The following is a 25088-nucleotide window of genomic DNA, read 5'->3' as shown; positions in this document are numbered from 1 at the left end:
AAATGTTTCCCATCAGTTTTACTGTATACTATTGCTCATACACACCAGTGCTGGTAGAGTGGACACAGGACCGCACAAGATTGAATCAGGAAATGGAGTCTTTGTGAATGATGATTGTACGTACCACAGTATGTATAATACAGGTTCAGAAAACTGTTTTTAAAAAGGTTTGCCTTAATGAATGACTGAATATCAGGAGATATGTTAGACTTCCTTGCGCCTCTTCCCAGTCAGTCCTTTGCCTTGCCCCATAAATAATTACAATCTGGATTTTCCATTTTTTTTAAAGTGACGAGGTAAAAATCTGTCTTCCTGGGCGTATTAATTCATCTGCTTTCCACCTTGTCTTCTCATGGAGGCGCGTTTTGGTTGTCTGCTTGATGACATGTAGATTCAGAAAGAAAAATACAGCTGAAAGCTGTGCCAATGATTTGTTCTTTCAGGATCATCGGTGGTGGAGGGTTCAAAGAAAACTGATGTTGAGGAGAGAGCAAGAACCACACTGATCATCTGTCCACTTTCTGTGCTGAGCAACTGGATTGTAAGTCTTTAATGCCCTTTAAGAATATTATAAGACATATAGTTGTTTAGTAAGATTAAAAATGTTTTGCTTGGTCATTATACTTAAGTTAAATTAATTGTTATTATGAATTGGGATCTGTTTACTGAATTTTTAAATTTAATGGTTTATAGTGGAAAAGCAATAATAGTTTGGAGTTACGTGAACTTTAAAAAGAAGTCTTGATACATTCTTGCCTATTGGGGGACTCCGCAGAACTGTAAAGGAGTGATGGACAGCTGGGACCTAGTGTTTTATATTTAAGGACTACAATTTAAAAATATCATAACATGATAGTTATTCTTTCTTCCAAATAAATGACCTCACGGTCTAAAAGTCAGGCTGGAACTAGTTTATCTTCCCTTTTTGGTCTTCCAGGCAGGGAAAGAATTCGGTTAAAGGAGTGAGGGCAAAATACCAATCCAAGTGCACCATTAGCTAATTTTGACTATTTTAGACAAGTTATTTAGCCTCTAATGAAGTCACTCCATTTCCATTTGAGAGAAAATACGTTCGAGTTTATAGAAAATGGAATTTAGAAGATAATCTTACTTTGGTGCAAAAAAAAATTGAAAACACACGAAGTATCTTCAAAAACGTCATAGAGTCTTTTTTTTTTAAAAAAGATTTATTATTATTATTTTTTAAAGATTTATTATTATTGGAAAGCCGGATATACTGAAAGGAGGAGAGACAGAGAGGAAGAGCTTCCATCCGATGATTCACTCCCCAAGCGAGCCGCAACGGCCGGTGCTGTGCCGATCCGATGCCGGGAACCAGGAACCTCTTCCGGGTCTCGCACGCGGGTGCAGGGTCCCAATGCATTGGGCCATCCTCGACTGCTTTCCCAGGCCACAAGCAGGGAGCTGGATGGGATTAGAAGTGGAGCTGCCGGGATTAGAACCGGCGCCCATATGGGATCCCGGGGCGTTCAAGGCAAGGACTTTAGCTGCTAGGCCACGCTGCCGGGCCCACGTCATAGAGTCTTATGGGAAAACTGCATGGAGTTCAAATTTTTTAAAATCAGAATATGCTTAATTTTTAATTCCATTTTCCTGTGAGCATTTTGAAGTTCCTTGTTGTTAGCCTAGAATAGTATCTAGAAATTTAGTCACTAGGTAGTTTTCTTCTTTCTTCAGAAAAGTTTATTTTCTTCTCAGTGTAACCCTTAATCCTTCCGCAGATCCACAAATATGCTTTGTCTTTCAAGACTTCTCACCTATTTAGATTTGTCATTGAATTTCTTTTAGATTTATTCAAAAAGCACACTTAGAAAGGAAGAAGAAAAGACAGTTCTTTCAGCTAGTTCAGTCCCCAAACAGCTGTGACAGTCAAACCTGGGCCGGCCGAGGAGCCCAGCCGAGGAGCTCTGTGTGGGCCTCCAGGTGGGGGCTCGACCCCGGAGGCCTGGGCTGTCTTAGTCTGCTCTTGCAGGTGACTGACGGGAAGCTGGATCAGAGCAGAGCAGCCGGGGCTTGAGCCGTTCTCTGAGATGTGACGCTGCAGGTGGCAGATGAGCCAGCTGTGCCACAGACGCCTGCTCGGAATCCTTTGTCCTTCTGGATTCTGTCATCTTTTGTGCAAAATAACTTTCACCATTGCATTTAGAAAATCTTCCCCTCTCGGTAGCTTTGCTGGTACTATTTTATGTTGAATTCTCTCCGCAGTTCACAGAAATCCGAATGTTTTTCTTCCACTCATTTCAGAAATCTCTGTGTGGGACCTCCAGTGATTTTATAATTGCTGAGGGTAATTTATTCTTCTGCTCTCCCTTATTTTGTAAGCCATCTCCAACCCCCCTTTTTTTTTGTTAAGAAGAATGAGCATAGATGATAAATTAAAACCAGACTTTTTTTCATGAAAATGTGATATTCTTTGCTTTCTTTTCTTTGACCACTGTTTCTCTGCCTTTGTTCTGGTTCTTGTTAAATTTACCTTTTCCTTTTGTTTTCCCTAAAATTATGACGTTAAAAAAATTACACAGGTGGGGCCCGGCGGCGTGGCCTAGCGGCTAAAGTCCTCGCCTTGAAAGTCCCGGGATCCCATTTGGGCGCTGGTTCTAATCCCGGCAGCTCCACTTCCCATCCAGCTCCCTGCTTGTGGCCTGGGAAAGCAGTTGAGGACGGCCCAAAGCTTTGGGACCCTGCACCCATGTGGGAGACCTGGAAGAGGTGCCAGGTTCCCGGCATCGGATCGGCGCGTACCTGCCTGTTGCAGCTCACTTGGGGAGTGAAACATCGGATGGAAGATCTTCCTCTCTGTCTCTGCTCCTCTCAGTATATCCGGCTTTCCAATAATAATAAAATCTTAAAAAAAAAAAAATTATACAGGTGGAAGTTTTGGGGGATTCCCAGTCTGTATGAAATTGTACCACATAATTCAAAATTCAAAATAAAAATATATTTAAAAAATTACACAAATACTGGTAAGATATTCATTTCCTCCTGTAGATTCAAGATTTACTAACATACTCAAATTTACTTTATCACTAAAATATTGCAAATTATATGCCAGACATAATTTTTCCTAATTAAAGTTCCTTAAATGTTGGTTTTCTAAAGCAGACTCTCTTACCGCTTTCTTTCTCATTCTAACAAGTGCATGCGCTTCGTTAGGAAGGTACAATCATTCCTGTGACTTCACCTGAGCTGTCTGCTCAGTCTTTATCTACACCTCTCACTTGCACGCACAAGTTAGTATTTACATTTTCTTCATACACTTCTCCAGTCAGAGGTATTGTGTAATGAATAAAAAATGGTAAGTGTCTAAAATACTCATTATCTCTTCCTCTTCTTTGCTTTCTTCTTCCTTTTTTAAACTTTCTATTTTTTTAATAAGATTTATTTATTTTCTATGCAAAGTCAGGTATATAGAGAAGAAGAGAGACAGAGAGGAAGATCTTCCATCCAATGGTTCACTCCCCAAGTGAACGCAACTGCTAGAGCTGATCCGAAGCCAGGAGCCTGGAGCCTCTTCCAGGTCTCCCACACATGTGCCGGTCCTAAGGCTTTGGGCCGTTCTCATCTGCTTTCCCAGGCCACAAGCAGGGAGCTGGATGGGAAGCGGGACCTCCGGGAATAGAACCTGTGCCAATAGGGAATCCCGGCGCATTCAAGGCGAGGACTTTAGCTGCTAGGCCACCATGCCGGGCCCTAAATTTTCTGTTTCTTTAACACAGAGTACTAGGCAATCATCTGAAGTATGAGTACATCCTTGTCTTCTCCTATTTCTTTATATTTCATATTTAATTAGCGTTAGCTTCGCTGACCACCAGGGAAGGAATACATCAGCGAATATAGAAAAGAATTTAGATGGCCTTTGTTGCAGGGGACCTTGGTCACGGGCTTCCCTTCCCTCTGCAGCAGACAGACGGGGAGGAGAGGGCTGCAGAGGAGGAAGAGCCCGGAAGAGACGTGGCAGGGAGCTTTAAACCCCCCTGACATGCAAGTTGAAGCAAGGGTCACTTCGGCCCTTCTTTGGTGGGGAATATTGGCTGGTGGCCATCATTGGTGCAGCATTGACCCCGTTGCCGGGGGTGGGAGGGCGCCAGAATTCCACTGTCCCTTCAAGGGTATCGCAGTGGGCTCCGCTCTCCTCTGGTAACCCTGGTAACCATCAGTTAGTGTCCTATCAGTCTGTCTTAATGGCTCTTTTTCACGCTTACTGTTTCTGTATTTTTCCTGCTTGTGCCATTCAGCTTTAGCATGTATTTCCTCGTTATCCTTGTTCTCCAAGCAGTTCAGGCATGATTTATTTTTACTCAGAATCTTACAGAACTCGAGCTTTATACTCAAAAAACTGATCATGTCCTCAGGTCTGATGCCTGGCACCTACAGTAATGAATGAAGGAGTGCTGCACTTCAGTCTGGCCCCGCCTCCTTAGAAGCACCGGTCGCTGTCCTTTTCTCTTTCAGTCTTGATATATATATTTTAAAATTTAACTATTTGAAAGGAAGAGAGAGAACTCCAGTCCACTGCTTCGTTCCCCAGGTGCAGTGCTCACGGTGGCCAGTGCTGGGGCCCGAGCCAGTCCAGGTCTCCTGCCTGGTGGCCGGGACACAGCTGCCTGACCGTGCTCGAGTGGAGCTGGGCTGAAAGTGAACGGGCCACGTGCCCAGGCTTGATTGTGAGATTATGAAATCTGTTAATTGGAAGTATTGTATTATAGAGCCCTTTGTTAAAATATTAAGTTTTTAAAAATAATATTTTAGAAAAACTTGGGTTTTCTTTTGGTTTTTGATTTTTTTTCTTCCTAAAGAAATGAAGTAACGTTAGGCTAAACACAATTTATATGATTTATGATTTTGTGTCTGTAATGTTTTTCCTGACAATATAATAATAATGTCATGGTTACTTTGATTTAGTTCTCAGAAGCTTGATTTCATATAGTTGTAGTATTTGATGTGTGATACTATTACTAGGACAGTTACTTTGATAGACACATAAAACTTGGTGTTAATCTGCTTATTTCTAAAAGTGTCTAATTTTCTTTTAGGACCAGTTTGGACAACATATAAAATCAGATGCGCACTTGAATTTCTATGTTTATTACGGCCCTGATCGTATCAGAGATCCAGCCTTGCTTTCAAAACAGGATATTGTTTTGACTACATACAATATCTTAACTCATGACTATGGAGTGAGTATGTTGAAACTTAGCAAAGGTTGAGGTTAACTATGCTTGGCGTTCCTAATGTGTTCAAAAATTTTCATGTATACTTTTTTTATTTCCAGATACTAAAAATATGTAGAAAATAAATAAGATTTTAAAAAGTAATTTATTTGAAAGGATTACAGAGAGAGAGTCCTAGATATTCCTTTCACTGGTTTATTCCCCAAATTGCCGCAATGGTCAGGCTGGGCCGGGAACCTGGAACTCCATCCACGGTCTCCTGTCTGCCCCTGCCTTCACAGGTGTATTTGCATGGAGCTGAACAACCAGCGCGCAGACTGTGGCAATCTGGGGTTGCAGGCAGTAGCATAACCCACTGAACCACAATTCTCCCAAAAAAGGAAATATTCCTGAAAATGTCTAATTGAAATTTTAGTTTTCTATAAATGTTAGATTTCATGTAAAAGAAAGCAGTGTTGTCATGTTTAAGTGATGTTTTGTGCCGCCACTACGTTTTAACCCGTGGCAGAGTACTTCATGTTAGAGCTGGATGTGAATGCTGGCGCCGTTTCGCGGATATGGCATTGTGGAGCAGTGTACCTGAAAGCTTGAGCTGCGATTCTCTCACATGTTCATGACCAGTGATGCTCGTAAAGTTTTATTCTGTAACTTAACGTATGCAGAACTTGGAGCAGTGCTTGGCACATACTGTTGATATTAAAGAAGAGTAACACCTATTATGTAGCAAGCTATACCCAGTACTGTTTTGTTTTCCAGTGTTTTTTAATTCTTATAAAACATTTATTTCAGACTAAAGGTGATAGTCCATTGCATAGCATAAGGTGGCTGAGAGTGATCTTGGACGAAGGACATGCCATTCGAAATCCAAATGCCCAGCAAACAAAAGCTGTACTTGATTTAGAAGCAGAAAGAAAATGGGTGTTGACAGGTAATCATAGAACTCAACTTTATTTTGTAAATATTTTTTTAGAGATTGGTTTATTTTTATTGGAAAGGCAAATTTAGATAGAGAGAGAGAAAGATCTTCCGTCCACTGGTTCACTCCCCAGGTGGTCACAACTGCCAGAGCTGAGCTGATCTGAAGCCAGGAGCTTCTTCCGAAATCTCCCACATGGGTGCAGGGTCCCAAGGCTTTGGACCATGCTACACTTGTTTCCCAAGCCACAAGCAGGGAGCTGGGTGGGAAGTGAAGCATCTGGGAAAGGTACCACATGGGATCCCAGCCTGTGCAAAGTGAGGATTCAGCTGTTGAGCCATCAAGCCAGCCCAATATTAAACATTGTAAAAAGTTAGTTCTTCAGGGCCCGGCGCAATAGCCTGGTGGCTAAAGTCCTCGCCTTGAATGCACTGGGATCTCATATGGGCACTGGTTTTAATCCCAGCAACCCCACTTCCTATCCAGCTTCCTGCTTGTGATCTAGGAAAACAGACGAGGATGGTCCAAAGCCTTGGGACTCTGTACCTGTGTGGGAAACCTGGAAGAATCTCCAGGTTCTTGGCTTTGGATTGGCTCAACTCCATTTGTTGCGTTCACTTGGGGAGTGAATCCATGGACGGAGGATCTTCTTCTCTGTCTCTCCTCCTGTCTGTATATCTGACTTTCCAGTAAAAATAAATAAATCTTAAAAAAGTGAAATCTTCAGTGTATTTTTAAGTGAATTAGTGAGTTTATAAACTTTGTGGATATTACTGCCACAGAAATATAGCTATTACTTAAGCAATGTTTTGACTTATTTTTCATAATGCTCAACGTGTTATAGTGAATTATCATTGATTTATGGAATAGTCACTGGATTTGCTCGAATTCCAGGGATAGAGTAGATACTCTGATCCCACAGTCAGAACCGTGATTATTTTCACTGCCCGTTTGGAGCTCGTGTGCTACATGTGGTGTGTTCAGTGGAGAAGGGAATCTAAGCCTAAATCTGCTGCCTTTTGCTTCTCGGTGGTGCTGCTGATTTAAAAACCAACCAAGCAAATGTACTTGATAAGCAGAGTGTTGAGTTTGTTGGGTCTGGTTGTTTTACTAGTGCCGCCTGTGAGAGCTAGGAGTAACACTGTATTGTGAGTGGTGTATCTGTCGTAAGAATTCCAGCCCCCCGGTAGTGGAATGGCTGGTGTAAGAATGCCCGTTTTCAGCTGTTCTGTGACGGGACAAACGGATGTTCCTACTGGATGTGATTAAAGCCTTTTTTTTTTTTTTTTTTTTTTTTGCTATTTTTTTAGGTACTCCGATCCAGAATTCTTTAAAGGACTTGTGGTCTCTTCTTTCTTTTTTAAAACTGAAACCATTTGTGGATAGAGAATGGTGGCACCGAACAATCCAGCGTCCTGTCACGATGGGAGATGAAGGAGGACTCAGGTAATTCTGTGACAGCTGATGACTGCTGCTAGCGACAGACCACTTAAGGACTTGGGTCCAATGCCACTTGCATTGCCATTTTGGCTTGCCTCTTGATTTCTGTCTCCGTGAAGTGTTTATAGCTCTGTGCCGTTGACTCTCAGTTCCGAGTGATTCTGGTCGAAGGAGAGGGAGATTTCTACTCACTACCTTTCTCCCAGTAGTAACCAGTCTAAAAGTAAAGGCACAGCTCCATGGTCTCCAAAGCCACCATGAACAGTTTCAGTAGTGACAGGGAAAATATTAACCAATGGTGATTGATGTGGTGTACAATGGAGATTTTACGTGATTGTATCTGGTGGAGACATAAAAATTGAGAATATGATCTGTGCTAATGTGTAAGTTTTTCTATCTAGAGCAGGTTTCCCCCGCCTCCCATTAAGAAGTTCTGGTTATTTGAGAAGTAGACAGAGAAGTTGCATCTCTGACCCCTGATTTACTCCCTAGATACCTCCAGGGGCTAGAACTGTCACCCGGCTCCAGGGACTCAAGCCAGGTCTCCTGTGTAGCCGACTGTAACCCAGTCACTGTGCCATTATCGCTGCTTCTCAGTGTCTATTAACAGGAAGTGCCAGAGGAGAGCGTGTTGAAACTAGGTACTCCAGTGGGAGGCAAGGGCGTGTGACCTGGTGTCTTAACCCAGGGGCCAGAAACCCAGTCCAGCAGTGGCTTTGAAACTGCACACACTGGGTCCTTTGGTAGGTGTGAAATGATTGAAAAGACGGTAGCTGCACTAAAGAGAAAATGAAATAGAATAAAGGAAATATCAGAGTGTTGAATAGTAAGTATTGTTTCATAAAATGTTTATTTCTGTTTATGTGTCTGTGATTACATATGTTAGCTTGATAGAATCTTACTTTGATTTTAGTGAACACATTTAAAAGCGGCTGGCCTGGTTGTTAGTGTTGTCCATTTGAATTCCTCAAAACCAGTTACTGTTGTTGTTAAGTTGTATTTTGATTTCAGTATTAGTAAAAGCATTTTCCTTTCTTTTTTAAAGATTTATTTATTTTCACTGGAAAGGCAGATTTACAGAGAAGGAGACAGAGAGAAGGATCCTCTACCCATTTGTTCACTCTCCAAGTGGCCACAATGGCCAAAGTTTTGCTGATAAAAAGCCAGGAGCCTGGTGTTTCCTCCGGGTCTCCCACAGGGGTGCAGGGTCCCAAAGCCCTGGGTGATCCTTGACTGCTTTCTCAGGCCACAGGCAGGGAGCTGGATGGGAAGTGGAGCATCTGCGACATGAACCAGCGCCCATATGGGATTCTGGTGCGTGTAAGACGAGAACTTCAGGCTTTGGGCTACCGCGCCAAGCCCTGTAAAAGCATTTTCTTAAACTCATATGCGCCCCTCTTCTCTGGTACTGAGATGGAGTTGCAAAGATGTTGAAGCTAGGAAGGCATTTCTCCTCCTTCTGAATTTATTAGCATATTTCCAATTTTTTGGCATTTGTTTCTTTAAAATAACTTACTCATGTACCCTTGGTTTTCAAGTTACAGAAAGATTGTACTTACACATTATCTTTGTAACATTTAGTGCTGCCTGAAACCCACTAGGTGCTTAGTAAGAATTTTGGTGTTAACTTTAAGTAATGTAGTTGACAAGGTGATTGAGAAATAAATGATTTAGTAATTAGAGCGAAGTGGAGAGAAGAATTTAAGGACAGGATATGAGACACATGTGTCACATTGAGTTCAAAGGCAATGTCAGTCCATCTGTTGCTATCATTCTCTGTGCAATAATTATATGGTTATCATAGTGGGTAACGTCAAATAAGGAATTTTTAAAGAACTTTAGTGGCCAGCACTGTGGTGTGGTGAATAAAGCTGTGGCCTATAATGCTGATGCCCCATAAGGGTGCCAGTTGAGACCCAGCTGCTTGACTTGTGACCAAGCGCCATGCTGTCACTGGGAAAGTAGTGGGAGATGGGGCAAGGAGTTGGGTCACTTGGAGACCTGGAAGAAGCCCCTGAACTCAGCCTGGCCCTGCCCTGACCACTGCAGCCATTTGGAGAGTGAACCAGCAGTTGGAAGCTCACTGTCTTTCTGCCTCTTTTTCTAGCTGTATTTCTGCCTCTCAAATAAATAAACCAGCAGTTCTTTACTCTGTGTGTGTGTAAAGTTTACTCAACAACAGTAATGTATACTTGCTTTTTTCTATTGTGCCAGTGTTTATAGACATAAAAAGTTGTTTATTCCCCAGGCGTTTACAATCCTTAATTAAAAATATTACACTTAGAAGAACAAAGACAAGCAAAATTAAAGGAAAACCTGTTTTGGAGTTACCAGAACGTAAAGTATTTATTCAGCATATTACACTTTCAGATGAAGAAAGAAAGATTTATCAATCTGTGAAAAATGAAGGCAAAGCTACTATTGGAAGGTATGGAATGAAACAAGCTTTATTAGAAAATTTCTGTGTTCCCATTAACATAATTGCAGTTTTCGGACCTGTTGACAATAAATTCTGAAGTGTATTGAAATATATTTTCATGATTTAAATTTTTTTTAACAAATGAATAGTTGATGTGAAGTAATAGTGCAATTCACCAGATAAATATTTCCATAAATTACAAAAATGCTTAACAGGTGTTATTGTTAGATGCAAGACTTTGTTTTTGTTTTTGACCTGTGCCATTTGAGAAGAAGCAAAATATTGAAAATAGTTATTTTTTATGTAACTGTAGGATGTATATTACTAAGGATCCAAAACATGAGAATAGGGCCTGGTGCGGTAGCCTAGTGGTTAAAGTCCTTCCCTTGCGTGCACTGGGATCCCATATGGGCACCAGTTCTAATCCTGGCAGCCCACTTCCCATCCAGCTTCCTGCCTGTGGCCTGGGAAGGCAGTTGAGGACAGCCCAAAGATTGGGGCCCTGAAGCCTTGGAACCCAGCACCCGTGTGGGAGAGGCTCTTGACTCCTGGCTCCTGACTTTGAATCGGCTCAGCTCTGGCCATTGCGGCTGCTTGGGGATGAATTAGGGGACTGAAGGTCTTCCTCTCTGTCTCTCCTCTTGGTATACCTGACATTTTTCTGTACATATCTCACAGTAAGACTCAGGAGTTGGCTCAGCACTGCTAAAAATATTGCGCTCATCAGAAAACTTGGCATAACAGAAATCAAGATTTATGGTTTTTAAAAGCAGTCTATTTTTTCCTTATACAACAAGTGAATGGAAAGTAAGAATAACTAGTATTTTCAAGAAAATATATCATGTATGGAATGAGTGATAATTGCTGTGGAGGGAAGTAATCCAGGGAGAAGTGATCATGAGCCCTGTGCTGGAGGGTGGGAACAGGAGTTCATTTGAATGTAGTGTGGGGAGCGGCTTCAGCAGGGATAGGCTAATGCCCTCGCTGTGATTACTGGCCTATCACATAGCACCAAGTGAACCCACCGGGAGAAGTGATTGGACAAGAACGATATAAAAGTAGCCGGTGAAAGCTAGGCAGCGGACGACAAAGGACGGAGACTGGGCCGGAAGGACGGACGAAAATGATAGCGGACAGAGAAAGAAAGTAGGAACGAGGGGGAAGAAGGACGGGCGGGAGGAAGGGTGCCGGAGAGAAAGTAGGAACGAGGGATACAGACAAGCAGTAAAAGCAGGATGGAGAGATGGGGCCGAGAACGGAGAGCGGAAGTATTTAAACTCAGCCGCTTTTGGCAGTGAGGGGTTCAGTTGCGGTTCCTGCGTTTCCGGACAGAGTATGCCTCGTCGTTTTAGTGTCGCTCCTGGCCAGCGACAATGTAGGATGGTATCAGGAAAGACTTCATTGACACGGTGATCTTGAGCAAAGATTTCAAGTTATGAGAGTGAGCTGTGGCGCCCTGTGCTATAGTTTCATGGCTAAAACCTTCACCTTGTAGATATTGGTGTCCCATGTGGGCACCAGTTTGTGTCCTGGCTGCTCCGCTTCCCATCCAGCTGTCTGCTTGTGGCCCGGGAAAGCAGTCAAAGACAGCCCAAGGCATTGGGACCCTGCATCCATGTGGGAAACCCAGAAGAAGCTCTTGGCTTCTGGCTTTCAATCAGCTCAGCTTTGGCTGTTGCGCCCACTTAGGGAATGAATCAGTGGACGGAGGATCTTTCTGTCTCTCCTTCTATCTGTATATCTACCTTCCAATAAGAATAAATAAACGTTAAAAAAACCACGAGAATACCTTATAAGAAATAACATGAAAAGAAGCTACTGTAGGAGGTTCTGTCAAAAGAAGTATGAAAGAAGTAGAGAAAATGGGTACAGCATCCCAGAAGAGAAGCATACTTGGGAAAGAGTGGCCAGTAGTGTTGCATCCGGCAGAGACTTAGACAGGGCTGTTTGCTTTGGTCGTTCAGCGGTTACAGTATAAATTCCAGAAGTTTCTCCTGTGGAGTATGTGTGCAAGTCACTGAACTAAGAAAATGATAGGGTCACTGTTTGATTGTTAGATCAGTGTTTTTCATAGATTTAGTTGAGGAACTGCGTTTAAATCGAAGAGAATGTAGATAGAAGAGAAATCACAGCAAATTGCTGGAGGCAGATAGAGCCTAGCATGGGAGAAAGCAGTGCCGAGAGTCTAGTGCCTGAGCGCGAGGGAAGTCTGTAGAGTAAAGGTTGGCAGGCTGCAGTGGGGTTTGTGACCATCCTTGAAAAAGATTTCGGGATGGCAAAGGTGCCGTTGGTAGTATTGGATGCATGTTGTAACAGCGTTTTAAATTCTGGGAGTAGGAGTTAATGAAGTATATTAAGATGGATTATTGATGGGCAGAAGGTAAAAATTCTAAAGGCTCGTGTTTGTGATATGAATTACTATGGGGTAAGCAGGCTGAGAAAATAGGACATCGTCACCCAAACCCAGTGACCTGGGGACCTGGGGACAAAGAATTCTGTAGGAATTACTTTTGGAAAGATGTTTCCAAGCAGATACAGATTAGAAACCTTCCAGTGCTAATTGGAATTTCTTTTCATATTTGAAATTTATTAAGTGTCTTTGGTGTGCTAGGTATTTTGCACATTGAGGTACAGCACCATAAAGTAGATGAAACGCCCTGCCTTTAAGGAGTTATTTTAATGGGAAGAAAAAGTTAAAAAAAAAAGATTACATTTATGGGGTGTAGAAAAACAAAGGGGATAGTAAATCCTGGCTTTTCTATTTGGGAAAAATCTGGGAAAATGATATTTTGAACAAAGCTCTAAGGTTGGAGTTTGAAGCAGTCAGAACAGCAATTGTAAAAGCCCCACGTTGGAAGCATGCCTAATGAATTTGAGACAGAACAGAGCCACAGGTGTTGGCAAGACAATTGGGCAGCAGGAAAGTAGTCATAATCTCAAAGAGGCATTGGCGTGGGCGTGGTGGTGATTATGTGAGGCCTTATAACCTATTTCAAGGATTTTGGCTTTCTATGAGAGGTTGGAGCCAGGAGAGTGGCATTATACAATTTTTAATAAAGATTTACTTATTTATTTGAAAGGCGGAGGTAGGGGTCAGAGAGAGAAATAGTCTGTGTACTGGTTCACTTTCAAATAGCCTGAACAACTGGGACGGGACCAGGGCAGCACCAGGAAACAGGAGTTTCGTCCAGGTCTCCCGTGTTGCCACAGGGACCCAAGCACTTGGGCCGCTTTCCCAGGCACGTTAGCAGGGAGCTGGGGCAGAAGTGGAGCAGATGGGATTTGAACTGCAGCTCATGGGGGATGCTGATGTGGTTAAGTGGCAACTTCACCTGATGTACAATACCATTCCCACGATCTTCCTTGTGACAGTAACCCTCTGGCTCGTGTGTTTAGATTAAATTGTGAGAATAAGGTCATTAGTAGAGAGAACACTGGCAGTAATCAAAGTAAGAGATGATGGTGCTGTTTTTTCATAGTAGTAGTGATGAAGTTAATAAATATTTCAAGGGCCCGGCATGTTACCTAGTGGCTAAAATTCTCACCTTGCATGCACTGGTATCCCATTGGGCCACCGGTTCATGTCCGGGCGGCCCTGTTTCCCATCCAGCTCTCTGCTTGTGGCCTGGGAAAGCAGTTGAAGACGGCCCAAAGCTTTGGGATCCTGTACTTGCGTGGGGGAACTGGAAAAAGCTCCTGGCTCCTGGCTTTGGATGGACTCAGCTCTAGCTGTTTCATCTACTTGGGGTGGTGAATCAGCAGATGAAAAATCTTGGCTGTCTCTCCTTCTCCCTGTGTGTCTGACTTTACAATAAAAATAAATCAATCTTTAAAATAAATAAAATTAATGTTTAAATTGTTCATTTATTTATTTGAAGGGCAGAATTGAAGGGAAAGTGAGGTGGAAGGGACAGAGAGAATGAATATGAGAGAGACTTCTGTCTGCTGGTTCACTTCCTAAGCAGCTGCAACAGCCAGGCCAAATCCAGGAAACAGGAGCTTCTGCATGAATACAGTGGTTCAAGAACTTAGGCTAGGGCCCAGCATGGTGGCGTAGCACTAAAGTCCTCATCTAGAACGCGCCGGGATCCCATATGGGTACTGGTTCTAATCCCAGCAGCTCCACTTCCCGTCCAGCTCCCTGCTTGTGGCCTGGGAAAGCAGTCGAGGACGGCCCAAAGCTTTGGGACCCTGCACCCGCGTGGGAGATCTGAAAGAAGTTCCTGGCTGCTGGTTTTGGATCAGTGCAGCACCAGCCATTGCGGTCCCTTGGAGAGTGAAGTATCGGATGGAAGATCTTCCTCTCTGTCTCTCCTCTGTATACCTGACTTTGCAATAAAAATAAATCTTAAAAACAAAAAAACTTGGGCTATCTTACGCTGCTTTCCCAAGCAGTTTAGGAGGGAGCTGGATCAGAAGTGGAGCATCCAGGACTTGAACTGGTACCCACATAGGATGCCATCATAAAAGGTGACGATAGCTTAACCCACTGAGTCATACCATCGGTGCACTGGACCATTTAAAGCCAGCAGAACGTGCCGATGGATGGGGTGTGATGTGTGGGAGGGAGGAATCGTAATAATGCCCCAGGTTTTCATCTGAATGGAAGGATGGACATGTCATGTGGGGGATTGGTGTCTGGAAAGAGTAGGGTTTTTGAGGTCGGATTCACAGCTCCTGCCCCTAATAGTCTCGTTCCTGAGAACCCAGAGCGTGCTGTGCTAACTCCATCTGCCTTCCCTGCTTCTTGGTGTGAGACAATTCCATGTTGTCGGGCTTTGCCCTGTTTGGGCACATGAAGGACGGCTTTCTCTTCAGAAGGCTTTGGTGTTTCTGTTCTGACTCTTGTTTTCCTGTACCTCTTTTACTGTAATTGACAGCAATTTCTCATTTGTTAGGCTTTATTTGCATATATGTGTGTGTGTGTGTGTGTATACTTAATTAAAGATAGTGTGCTTTTCTGTTTTTCATCCTTTGCTTTGATTTTAGAGCAGGCATTTAAAGGGTCTCATGATATTTACCATTTTTATCTGCAGATACTTTAGTGAAGGGACTGTCCTTGCGCACTATGCAGATGTCCTGGGTCTTCTGCTTAGATTGCGGCAGATTTGTTGCCATACTCACCTTCTCACAAGCACGGCGTCTCCCAGCGGGCCTTCAGGTAAGCACACGTGGCAGGTTCATGCCGACATATTGGCCGGAGGTGCTTAACGTGGCCCAAGTGTTGTGGGGTATCTTGTGCTTTCAGAAGGACATTGCTTCGTGTACAGGACCAAACCTGGGAAGACTCTCCCTACCCCCATTTTTGATTTGTTAGGTTTATTTTTACTTTTTCTGGCTATTGTAAGGGCATAACAGGAAGCAGGTTTGTACACTGTTCAAACATTTGTGTTGAGTGTTAATGTACTGTGGTGTGCTTCGAAGGGGCAAACCCAAAACTCACAGTGCCATGCAAAGTAAATCCAGTTTCACCACCTTTGCTAGCTTTTTCTCATTCTGTGAAAAACTATTTCTGTCAGTATTTTAGTTTTAGATCAACGAGCTGAAAGGAGTAAGTGACATCTTGCATGGCTTGCAGGAAGGACATAGAGGACAGCATGCAGTGTTGTGATGGAGAATGAAGAAGCAAATACGTGCAGCTAACTGCATGCCTGACGTGTATTTTTCTGCCAGAAGAAATTCATTCTTGCAGATTAATGCTTAATTTTTATGAATATTTTCATGAATTAGCAAGCTATTGCACAAGCAATGGCTATTCCTGTAAGAACCAGAGAGGAGTTCAGCTTCAGACCACGTGGATGACCCTCTGAGTCAGGGAGCTACCCGAGAAGGTTTTAGCAGTGAAATCGGGTTACAGTCTTGCAGGATTTCCAGTGACAGACGGCTCCCCATAGCGCACAGGCTCACCCCGAATTGCCTTGGAGTGTGTGCTGCGTGTGCAGAACGTAGTATACTGGCAGTTCTCCGTGAGGTAAATCATGGCTTGGCTTCTGTTTTTATTTCTGATTTTTTTCTCCAAATTACAAATGTATATCACACCTTTTGCCTGTAACAGAGAAAGATGAGAGACTACCCATACTGGCAGAGTTTCCCCTCAGTTCAGATTAATTTGTGAAGTCGTATTCAAGTTTTGCTTTGGAATTAAATTTTCAGCCTTTTCCATAGGAAATGATACCCCTGAAGAGCTGCGGAAGACGTTAATAAGGAAGATGAAGTTAATCCTGAGCTCAGGTTCAGATGAAGAATGTGCCATTTGCTTGGATTCTTTAACCGTTCCTGTGATAACACATTGTGCACATGTGTTTTGTAAACCTTGTATTTGCCAAGTCATTCAGAATGAGCAGGTGAGTGTCACGGTGTCACAGGTGCAGTGTTTGGTGTAGAGTGTGTCTGCCATGTGTAATAAAACCCAACTCCCGAGACAGCGGGAGAGTCACATGTGGGCTTAATGGTGCGACTTCTGTAATGATTGTAGCCTTTACCAGGCGAGGTGTTTCTCAGTTATACATCGCTTTGATACAAAAGATTTTGAAGGTGTTGTTTTACTGTCAGTATCTTAATTCTGCTGTCAGGTTTTGTTGGTGTGTAATAATACTGCTGATTACGTGAGACACAAAGATAATTTCAAATTTCCAAGTAGTCATGTTTTAAAAATTAAAACAAATGTAAAGTTATTATTATTAATGAGTTTAATTTAATGTATCTAAAATATGAAGAGTATTATGTAGTATACCACATGCTTTTTTTTTCTTAGCTAAATCTTCAAACTTTGGTGGTATTGTATATTTACATGATGTTAATCTGGCTTATCCACATTTCTAGTTTAATTACTAGTTGTGGTTACTTGCTGTTTTGGGTAAAGTAGGTCTAGATTCATTTGTGTAGCGGATTTTTTTTTTTTAAATGGAATAGTCCTTTAAGAAATTCTGAAATACTTGAGCTGGGGTCGATTTTTTTTTTTAAAGATTTATTCATTTTATTACAAAGTCAGATATACAGAGAGGAGGAGAGACAGAGAGGAAGATCTTCCATCCGATGATTCATTCCCCAAGTGAGCCGCAACGGGCCGGTGCGCACTGATCCGAAGCCAGGAACCTGGAACCTCTTCCGGGTCTCCCATGTGGGTGCAGGGTCCCAATGCATTGGGCCGTCCTCAACTGCTTTCCCAGGCCACAAGCAGAGAGCTGGATGGGAAGTGGAGCTGCCAGGATTAGAACCGGCGCCCATATGGGATCCCGGGGCATTCAAGGTGAGGACTTTAGCCGCTAGGCCGCGCCGCCAGGCCCGGGGTCGATTGCTTTAAGAAGATTTTTAAATTGGTAAGTGACACACATGTCCACAAGTGCATGTTCTTGGTTCTGTGCTGAAATTCTTCCTTGTATTGACCTCTAGCATGGTTTTAGTTGTAAAATCATTTTTTATTGTAATGATTTTTAGTGTCTAGGTTTTAGGGTGTAATATTGTTTTATTAAGAGTCTTTGTTCAATTGGATGTAACAAGTTGTAATCTAACAGCTGCATAAGCCATTTAAACGGTGTTTTTTTTTTAAACCAACTGCAAATAGCATGCTGTGTTTAGTCAGGTTCAAGGCACTGTATTAATGAGTTCTTGCCCTGCTGCCGTTGGTGTGATTAGTGTTTCAAGCTCTTGCTAGCTCAGGGAAAAGGCCTGCCACCTCCTTTATCCATTTCACTGGGGACACAGCTTAGAATACCCTATCTGAATCTCAGTAAACTTCTCTCGGCTTGCACTGTCGTATAAGTACCGCGCTGATCGTACAACTGGAGCGCCAATGAATTTCTGTCAAATGGATGAATGTGCCAAAAGTTTTAAAAATGTTATGATATTGTTCTGATAAGAGTTGGTGATACTTTGTTTCTGTATAGCCCCATGCGAAATGCCCTTTGTGCAGAAATGATCTACATGGAGACAATTTGTTAGAATGTCCACCAGAAGAGTTGGCATGTGACACTGAGAAAAAGTCTAACGTGGAGTGGACATCCAGTTCAAAGGTAAAATGACCCATGCAAATATTTGAGGGTTTTTTAATACTTATATAAGGAAATACACATCATGTATCAGAGTAATAATTCTGCCTTTATTTCTGTCGTTTGACTGTTGTATTTTGGTAACTGCAGGTTTTAAAGGTAAATTTTTTACTGGTAGTTTTGAAAGGAAAGAATAGATTTAGATTATTATGATATTTCAATCTATTTTATAAAATTAATAAGCTTTTATACTTTAGGGAAATAACTTGACAACATTTTTCTGCATGATGAAGAGAATTTTATTTTGCCGACTGAAACATGGAATCTAATGGGTGTCAACTTTTTTTTTCAGATTAACGCTCTAATGCATGCATTAATTGACTTAAGAACGAAGAATCCCAATATTAAAAGTTTGGTTGTTTCTCAGTTTACAACATTCCTGTCTTTAATAGAAACACCACTTAAGTAAGTTCAACAGTATTTTTTACATTGAATAAAAGGGTTTCTAGAAATGTATGAATTTGTGTAGCAAAAACATTTACTGTTTTACCAGTTTCTTCTTTTGTGAAGATTAGTTTACTTGAAAGTCAGAATTAGAGGAAGAAGGATAGACAAAAGGAGAAACCTTCCATCCCATGGTTCACTCCTCAAGTTGCTGCAACAGCCGGAGCTGAGCTGGCTCAAAGCTGGAGTCTAGAGTTTTCTGGATCTACCACATGGTGCAGGAGCACAAGGACTCTGCTGCTGCTCTCCCAGGCGCATTGGCGGGAACTGAGTTGGAAGTGGAGCAGCTGGGACTTGAACTGGTGCCCGTGTGGGATGCCAGCACTGCAGGTGGCAGCTTTATCCACTATACCCCAGTGCTGGTCCCCTGTTTTATGTTTTAATTTTTCATCTATCTAAAGTTAGTACTTAGTATCACAATATAGACTCTTCTCTGGCAGTGTTGGATTTTAAACATTGTTGTTAATTTTTGTAGAAAAATTGACTGCTTTGCCTAGCATTTAGTTAGTGTTTAGCAAATGTGTTAAAATAAATGAATGCAGGCGTGTGTGTGTGTGTGTGTGTGTGTGTGTGTTTAGTAGTTCAGGTGCCAAGGTCCCCTGTCAGAGTATTTGGGTTTGACTTCAGCTTTTGCTCCGACTCCAGCTTCCTGCTGGTGCAGACCTTAGAGTGAACCGAGGGATAAGAGCTCTTCTCTGTGTGTGCCTTTCTCTCTAATAAAAAATTTACTTTAAATGGGTGAATTGATTGTATATGGAAATCTGTAGTGAAATGTTTGTCAGGGTATGCTGAATGTTGCTTGTCTCTCTTTTCCACTCCACTAGAGCCTCTGGATTTGTGTTTACACGTTTGGATGGTTCCATGGCCCAAAAGAAAAGAGTTGAATCAATTCAGTGTTTCCAAAACACTGAAGCCGGCTCGCCGACCATAATGCTCCTGTCTTTAAAAGCAGGTGGAGTTGGTCTGAATCTTTGTGCAGCATCTCGAGTGTTTTTAATGGACCCAGTAAGTACTGTAGATCTTTTCTGTTATTTCTTACTTCAAAAAAAAAAAAAAAAAAAAAAAAAAAAGATAAACAGGTCAATGATTTCATAGTTAAGAATTGATTATGAAAATTCTTAAACTTTAGAAATGGCTAGCGGTACTTAATAGTGCTTTTTCTCAAGTGCTTTATGTCAACTGAGATCTTTATAATATCCTGATGAGGTAAAGAAAATCATTATCCCTGTTTTACAGATAAGGGAACTGAAACACAGGAAAGTAATTTTTCCCAATACTGCACAACTAAAAAATATGCCAAAGCAGAATCTGTGTTCTTGAGTCTCTTTGCTCCTCGTGCGTTAGGGTGGTGATTCAGTGAACCAGGATTGACTTCCTGCTGTGTGACTTGGTGTTTTACCAGCAGTGGAGAGCTTACTGTAAAGGCCTCCTGTTCTACGGGTGGCTGTCTCAGTCTGCTGCATGCCAGACTAGGGAAGATGTTGTTCTAACCTGAATCCCTAGAGATTTGAGTTACTGGGAAAGACTCAGGAAGCTACATAATACAGACGCGAGCCATTGTCTCCTCAGTTTGGAGAACACTTGGCATCAGTGAAAGTTGTGGGTAGATTGTCGTGCCTATTATCGTACATTCGTTTGTATTTGTACAGTACATGTTGAGGCCGGCTGGGTCAGTAGCGTGGGCACGGCGAAGGATCTGGGGATGAGACACCGACACGGAGACCAGAGATGGTGGAAAATGTCTCACTCCGGCCTCTCTCCAGGCCTGCTTTTATTGCCTCCACTCTTGACCTCTCACCTGGTTCTTGCTTAGGCTTTAGCCCACACTCTCAATATTGGATACAGCTGAGTTCCATTAGACCAGGTGCTTTCAGCCCCAAGCCCATTGCCTGTAGTGCTCAGCTTAGCGAGTGCTAACAAACTCCTTAGCCCACAACAAGTACACAGATGTGCAGGTGGAACAGGAGCTAAAATTCACTCTGAACTTTATTCACCAAGCCATGTGACAAAAAGCTGCATCTTTCTAGAGGCTTGTTTTTTTTTTCTAAATAAGGGGCTATTTGGCAGGAAAAACCCTACACTGACTCAGTTTCTCATATGGCCTGGGTACTTGGAGGACTATAGGCAACCCTGTGCTATCTGTCTGCAAGCACATGTTCAAGATTTGTGGTCTTATGTCTGAAAGTTAGGAGAGAGAGAGAGAATCTCGTGTTTGCAGATTGACTCCCCAGGTATCTGCAACAGCCAGAGCTCAGCAGGCCAAAGGCAGGCGTTTGATCCAGGTCTCCTACATAGGTAGCAGGCACCCGACACTAGCACATCTTCACGGCTTTTCCCAGGATATTAACAGCTGGATAGGAATGGAGCAGCCGGAACACAAAGTAGTTGCCACAATGCTGGTCCTGGTCTTGGCTTGTTACCTGAGCCTCGGGAGATTCAGCAAATGCAGCAGTAATCCTAGTTTTTCTGGTGAGGCTGTCGACTTGACGGGCTCTGTATACACCCAAACACACCTGTAGCTGTCCAACTAGAATCCTCACAGTGACATTGCCAGCAGGGAGTTAATTTAGGCACTCGCGGGGCTGTGCCGTGGATGGCTGTGTATTTTATTTACTTAGTCCTGTGGGTGAATTTTTAAATCATTGATATAGTTTCAGTATTTTATAGTTATTATAAAAATACTTAGCAACAGTAGATTGTTTTAACTCAGTAAAAATCCCCAGAGCTGATTTTGAACAAATTCCCACATTTTCACTTTTCACTTTTATAATCTTGGTAGTCCTAGATACGGAAGAGGTTAGTAGCATTAAAATAAAATAATTAGTTTGATTAAAATGGCCAGAGACTGAACTCTAACAATTACAGATGAAATAGAGTTGGGGAACATCCTAGCAGTTTTCTAATAAACTTGATTTTTTCTTAAATCTACCAAGCTCCCCAATGTTATTTGTAGCTCTGAAACTAAAACAGATTTCGCACCTGCCCTAAGAGTTAGGGCGCTGGTTAGGATGTCTGTTCCCTGGCTCTGGCTCCTAACTGCACTTTCCTGGGAATGAGGACACTAGAAGGCAGCATCAGTGACTAAAAAACAAACTGAGGTATTGCTCTGATGTGACATTAAAATCTTATCTAAGGGAATGTGCAGTTTTCCCTGTCAGCACACATTCAATTTAAAATGGAGCAGGGGGGTGGCAAGAAGCTGAGAGTCGGCAGTGCCTGTGTTGGGTGCCGACTGGACGCCCCAGGGGTCGTGACTGCAGGAGCTGTTTGCCTGGGCTCATACTGATAGAGCAGGAGAATGTTTTCCCTCGGTACACTTGCAGTGTTGGCATCCAGAAGCAGGCAGAAGCAGGTGGGGTAATCCTGAGGGGAGAGGACTAGTGCGGAACGGGAGTGATGCTGAGGTAGCCGCTGACAGGTGGTGACATGTAACCACTGACGCTGTCGCTGTGGCCTGTGTTCTCGTTAGGCCTGGAATCCTGCAGCTGAAGATCAGTGCTTTGACAGATGTCACAGACTTGGCCAGAAGCAAGAAGTTATCATCACAAAAGTGAGCTTTTTAATTATTCTAAGGTTAAGTTTCCAGAGTTTTAATTAAGACTTAGTAATTGAGGAATTATGGGAAGCAGATCTGTCCACAGTATTTAACTTGTGCTATTAAAGCTCCATCTCTCCACCAAAAAAAATTTGAAGATAAATGGGGTCCTACTTCCTTTATTATTCTGAAGCATTCTTTTTCCTTAAAAGCATTTGTTAAAGGCTACTATATAATTACTTTTAAATTAATATATTTATTTTTATGGCAAATTATGCATAACAGAATTTTGCAGTTCAGTTGCATTACATACATATTATGCAGTGATAATCGCCATCCGTCTGTGGGGTTTTTGATTCTGTCAAGCTGGCAGTCTGTACCTGTAGCTCTCCCTAGGTCCCTCTGCCTGCCCCTGCATCCACTCCTCTGCTTTCGGTGTCTCCCTATTTGATTACTATCTTTGTAATGGTTGTATGAATATAATGTGTACATCATAACTTAACCAACATAGTTTGCTATTAAGAACTGCCTGGTGAGCATTATTGATACACACCTTTGTGTAATATATATTTAATGTTTTTTTTTCAGGATAATTACACAGCAATAACTGGTTCTCAAACTTTTTATTAGGTTGTCAAATTGCTTTCAAAGTAGGCTTTATAATGTACTAGAATGACATAAACATGTTTATGATCAGAAAAGGCTTTTTCTGGGGGTTTTGTGGTGTAGTAGTTAAAGTGCCGTTTGAGACACCCACATCGTGTATGGAGTGCTGGTTCAGCTCTGGCCCGTCCACGTCCCACCCAGCTTCTCCCCGGCACGTCCTGTGTTCTGGACCCATTTCGGTAGGCTGCAGCCCAGGCTGTTGGAGGCATCTTGAGAGCGAACAACAGGTGGAAGATTCTTTGCTTTCACTCTTTCAAGCAGAAAAAACAGAATGAACTTTTTTCTGTCTTCTGATTTGCATTTACCCAAGACTTTGAGCATATTTCCCTAATATTTTTCTGTGAAGTGTGCATTTATATTATTGTCCAGATTTCAGGGTTAAAGTACAAATGTAATTTTGTAGTAGAAAGACTCCTTTGCAGTCTGATGTTTAATGTTTTATTATGAGTGATAGAAACAGTTTATTGCAGACTCTTGTTTGTCTTTAAACTTTGAGCTTTTTGTCATGAGAAAGCTCTACAGGTTTTGATTTAAAACATAATCAGCACAATTTTTAAAAATTTCTGGATTATAAGGTCTTGCTTAGCACAGAAGACTTTATCTTCACATTTTTAAAGATTTATGATACAAGTCTAAGCTCGATTTTTTTCAAATGATGAACTTTTTTTTAACTTTTTAATAATATGGAATATCACTGTCAAACAGTAATTTACAATATATTAAACTGATCTCTAAATTATTCTATTCCACTGATTTGTTTTTTTTTTTTTAAAGATTTATTCAGTTTATTACAAAGTCAGATATACACAGAGGAGGAGAGACAGAGGGAAAGATCTTCCATCCGATGTTTCACTCCCCAAGTGAGCCGCAACGGGCCGGTGCGCGCTGATCCGATGCTGGGAACCAGGAACCTCCTCCGGGTCTCCCACGCGGGTGCAGGGTCCCAATGCATTGGGCTGTCCTGGACTGCTTTCCCAGGCCACAAGCAGGGAGCTGGATGGGAAGTGGAGCTGCCGGGATTAGAACCGGCGCCCAAATGGGATCCCGGTGCGTTCAAGGTGAGGACTTTAGCCACTAGGCCACGCTGCCGGGCCTGATTTGTTTTCTTATTTTCAGGTCAGTGTTACTCTTATAATAACTGGCTTTTTAAATAAAGATTTTAATAAAACAATTTTAAATAAAAGATTTATGTATTAGTTTGAAAGTAGGAAGGGAGAGAGAATCTTCCTTCTGCTGGTTCGTTTCCCAGATGGCTGCAGTGGCCAGAGCTGGACCCTGCTAAAGCCAGGAGGCTGCAGTTGTATTGAGGTTTCCCCTGTGGGAACAGGGGCTCAAGTACTTGGGCCATTTTCTGCTGCGCTCCTGGGCACATTAGCAGGAACCTGGATTGGAAGTGGAGTAATTGGGACACACACTGGTACTGAAACGGGATGCTTCCAACACAGACAGCAGCCCAGCCTGTTAGCACCACAGTGTCTGGCCCTACAGAGTATGTTTCTGAACAGGTACTTGCTGGGGTACAGTGTTTTCATTACCTTTTATTTTGAAAATCGGTTATTGTCTTATTAATCTTGATATCATGCTTTGGATTTATTGAATTTTTACCTTGAGAACTGTCTTCTTTTAAAATAATGTTTCCACACAGGAGCATCTGTAGTTCTCTTCCTGAGATCTCGTATGTATTTCAGTAAAATATTACTGTTAATCCTAGTTACTGGGCTTCTTACTGGATGTTGGGTATTGATGGTAATTGTTTCTGATTGTGTTTTTTTGTGAGCAATTTTATTACTTCACAATAAATGTTTCTACAAGTCTATTAGATATGCTTAGTAAGGTTGAAGACATTTATTGAATGATTTTTTTCATCAAAATTTTTATCAAGAATACTGATTTTTGTCAACTGTTTAAGTATCTATCAAAGTAATCACAATATTTTCCCTCTAGTGAATGATAGGAATTACATGGGATCAAGAATAATTCTGACATTTCTGGTAGTTTCTCATTTCTCTTTTAAAAACATATATTCATTTATTGCCAATTTTCTAGTTTGTATAGTTTGCTTTTTTTGTGTGGTATTGTTTACGTTTGTGTACCCTCTATCCTCATATTTAAAGAAATCCACCCCCTCAAAAAAATCCATGCTCAGCTCTAGTTACTCATAATGTATTTTCATTATAAATCGATGAAAAAAAGAGGCAAAGTTTTTAGTTAATTTCTGTACATTCTTGAAAGTGGTATATGCATGAAAATATAAATTCCTTTATAGACCAGCATACTGATCACATCTCAAAACTTTTTTCTGTGTAGTGGGCAGTATTAGCATACTTTATATCTTACACACTTTCAATTATAGCTAATTTAGATTTCTTAGAGTTTTAAAAATGTATTGTGGACTAAAAAGTACTCAACCCAACTTCATTTTTTTTTT

The 25088-nt window shown here is 41.9% G+C and overlaps 1 protein-coding gene across 4 annotated transcripts in view; it reads left to right on the top strand.

Moving 5' to 3' along the window:
- HLTF (helicase like transcription factor) overlaps positions 1 to 25088 on the top strand; it is a 59392-nt gene that overhangs the window by 34133 nt on the left and 171 nt on the right. For all 4 annotated transcript variants that reach the window (XM_058661418.1, XM_058661416.1, XM_058661415.1 and 1 more), the window contains 11 exons: positions 444 to 541; positions 5055 to 5198; positions 5982 to 6120; positions 7419 to 7554; positions 9797 to 9976; positions 15004 to 15128; positions 16133 to 16311; positions 17854 to 17979; positions 18308 to 18420; positions 19284 to 19464; positions 21929 to 22009. In XM_058661418.1, coding sequence (XP_058517401.1) covers positions 444 to 541; positions 5055 to 5198; positions 5982 to 6120; positions 7419 to 7554; positions 9797 to 9976; positions 15004 to 15128; positions 16133 to 16311; positions 17854 to 17979; positions 18308 to 18420; positions 19284 to 19464; positions 21929 to 22009 — 1502 coding nt within the window. The remainder of the gene's footprint in view (positions 1 to 443; positions 542 to 5054; positions 5199 to 5981; positions 6121 to 7418; positions 7555 to 9796; positions 9977 to 15003; positions 15129 to 16132; positions 16312 to 17853; positions 17980 to 18307; positions 18421 to 19283; positions 19465 to 21928; positions 22010 to 25088) is intronic.

Source organism: Ochotona princeps, chromosome 3 (assembly GCF_030435755.1).
Source record: "Ochotona princeps isolate mOchPri1 chromosome 3, mOchPri1.hap1, whole genome shotgun sequence".
Classification (NCBI taxonomy): domain Eukaryota; kingdom Metazoa; phylum Chordata; class Mammalia; order Lagomorpha; family Ochotonidae; genus Ochotona; species Ochotona princeps.
This window is presented reverse-complemented; position numbering and strand designations above follow the sequence as displayed.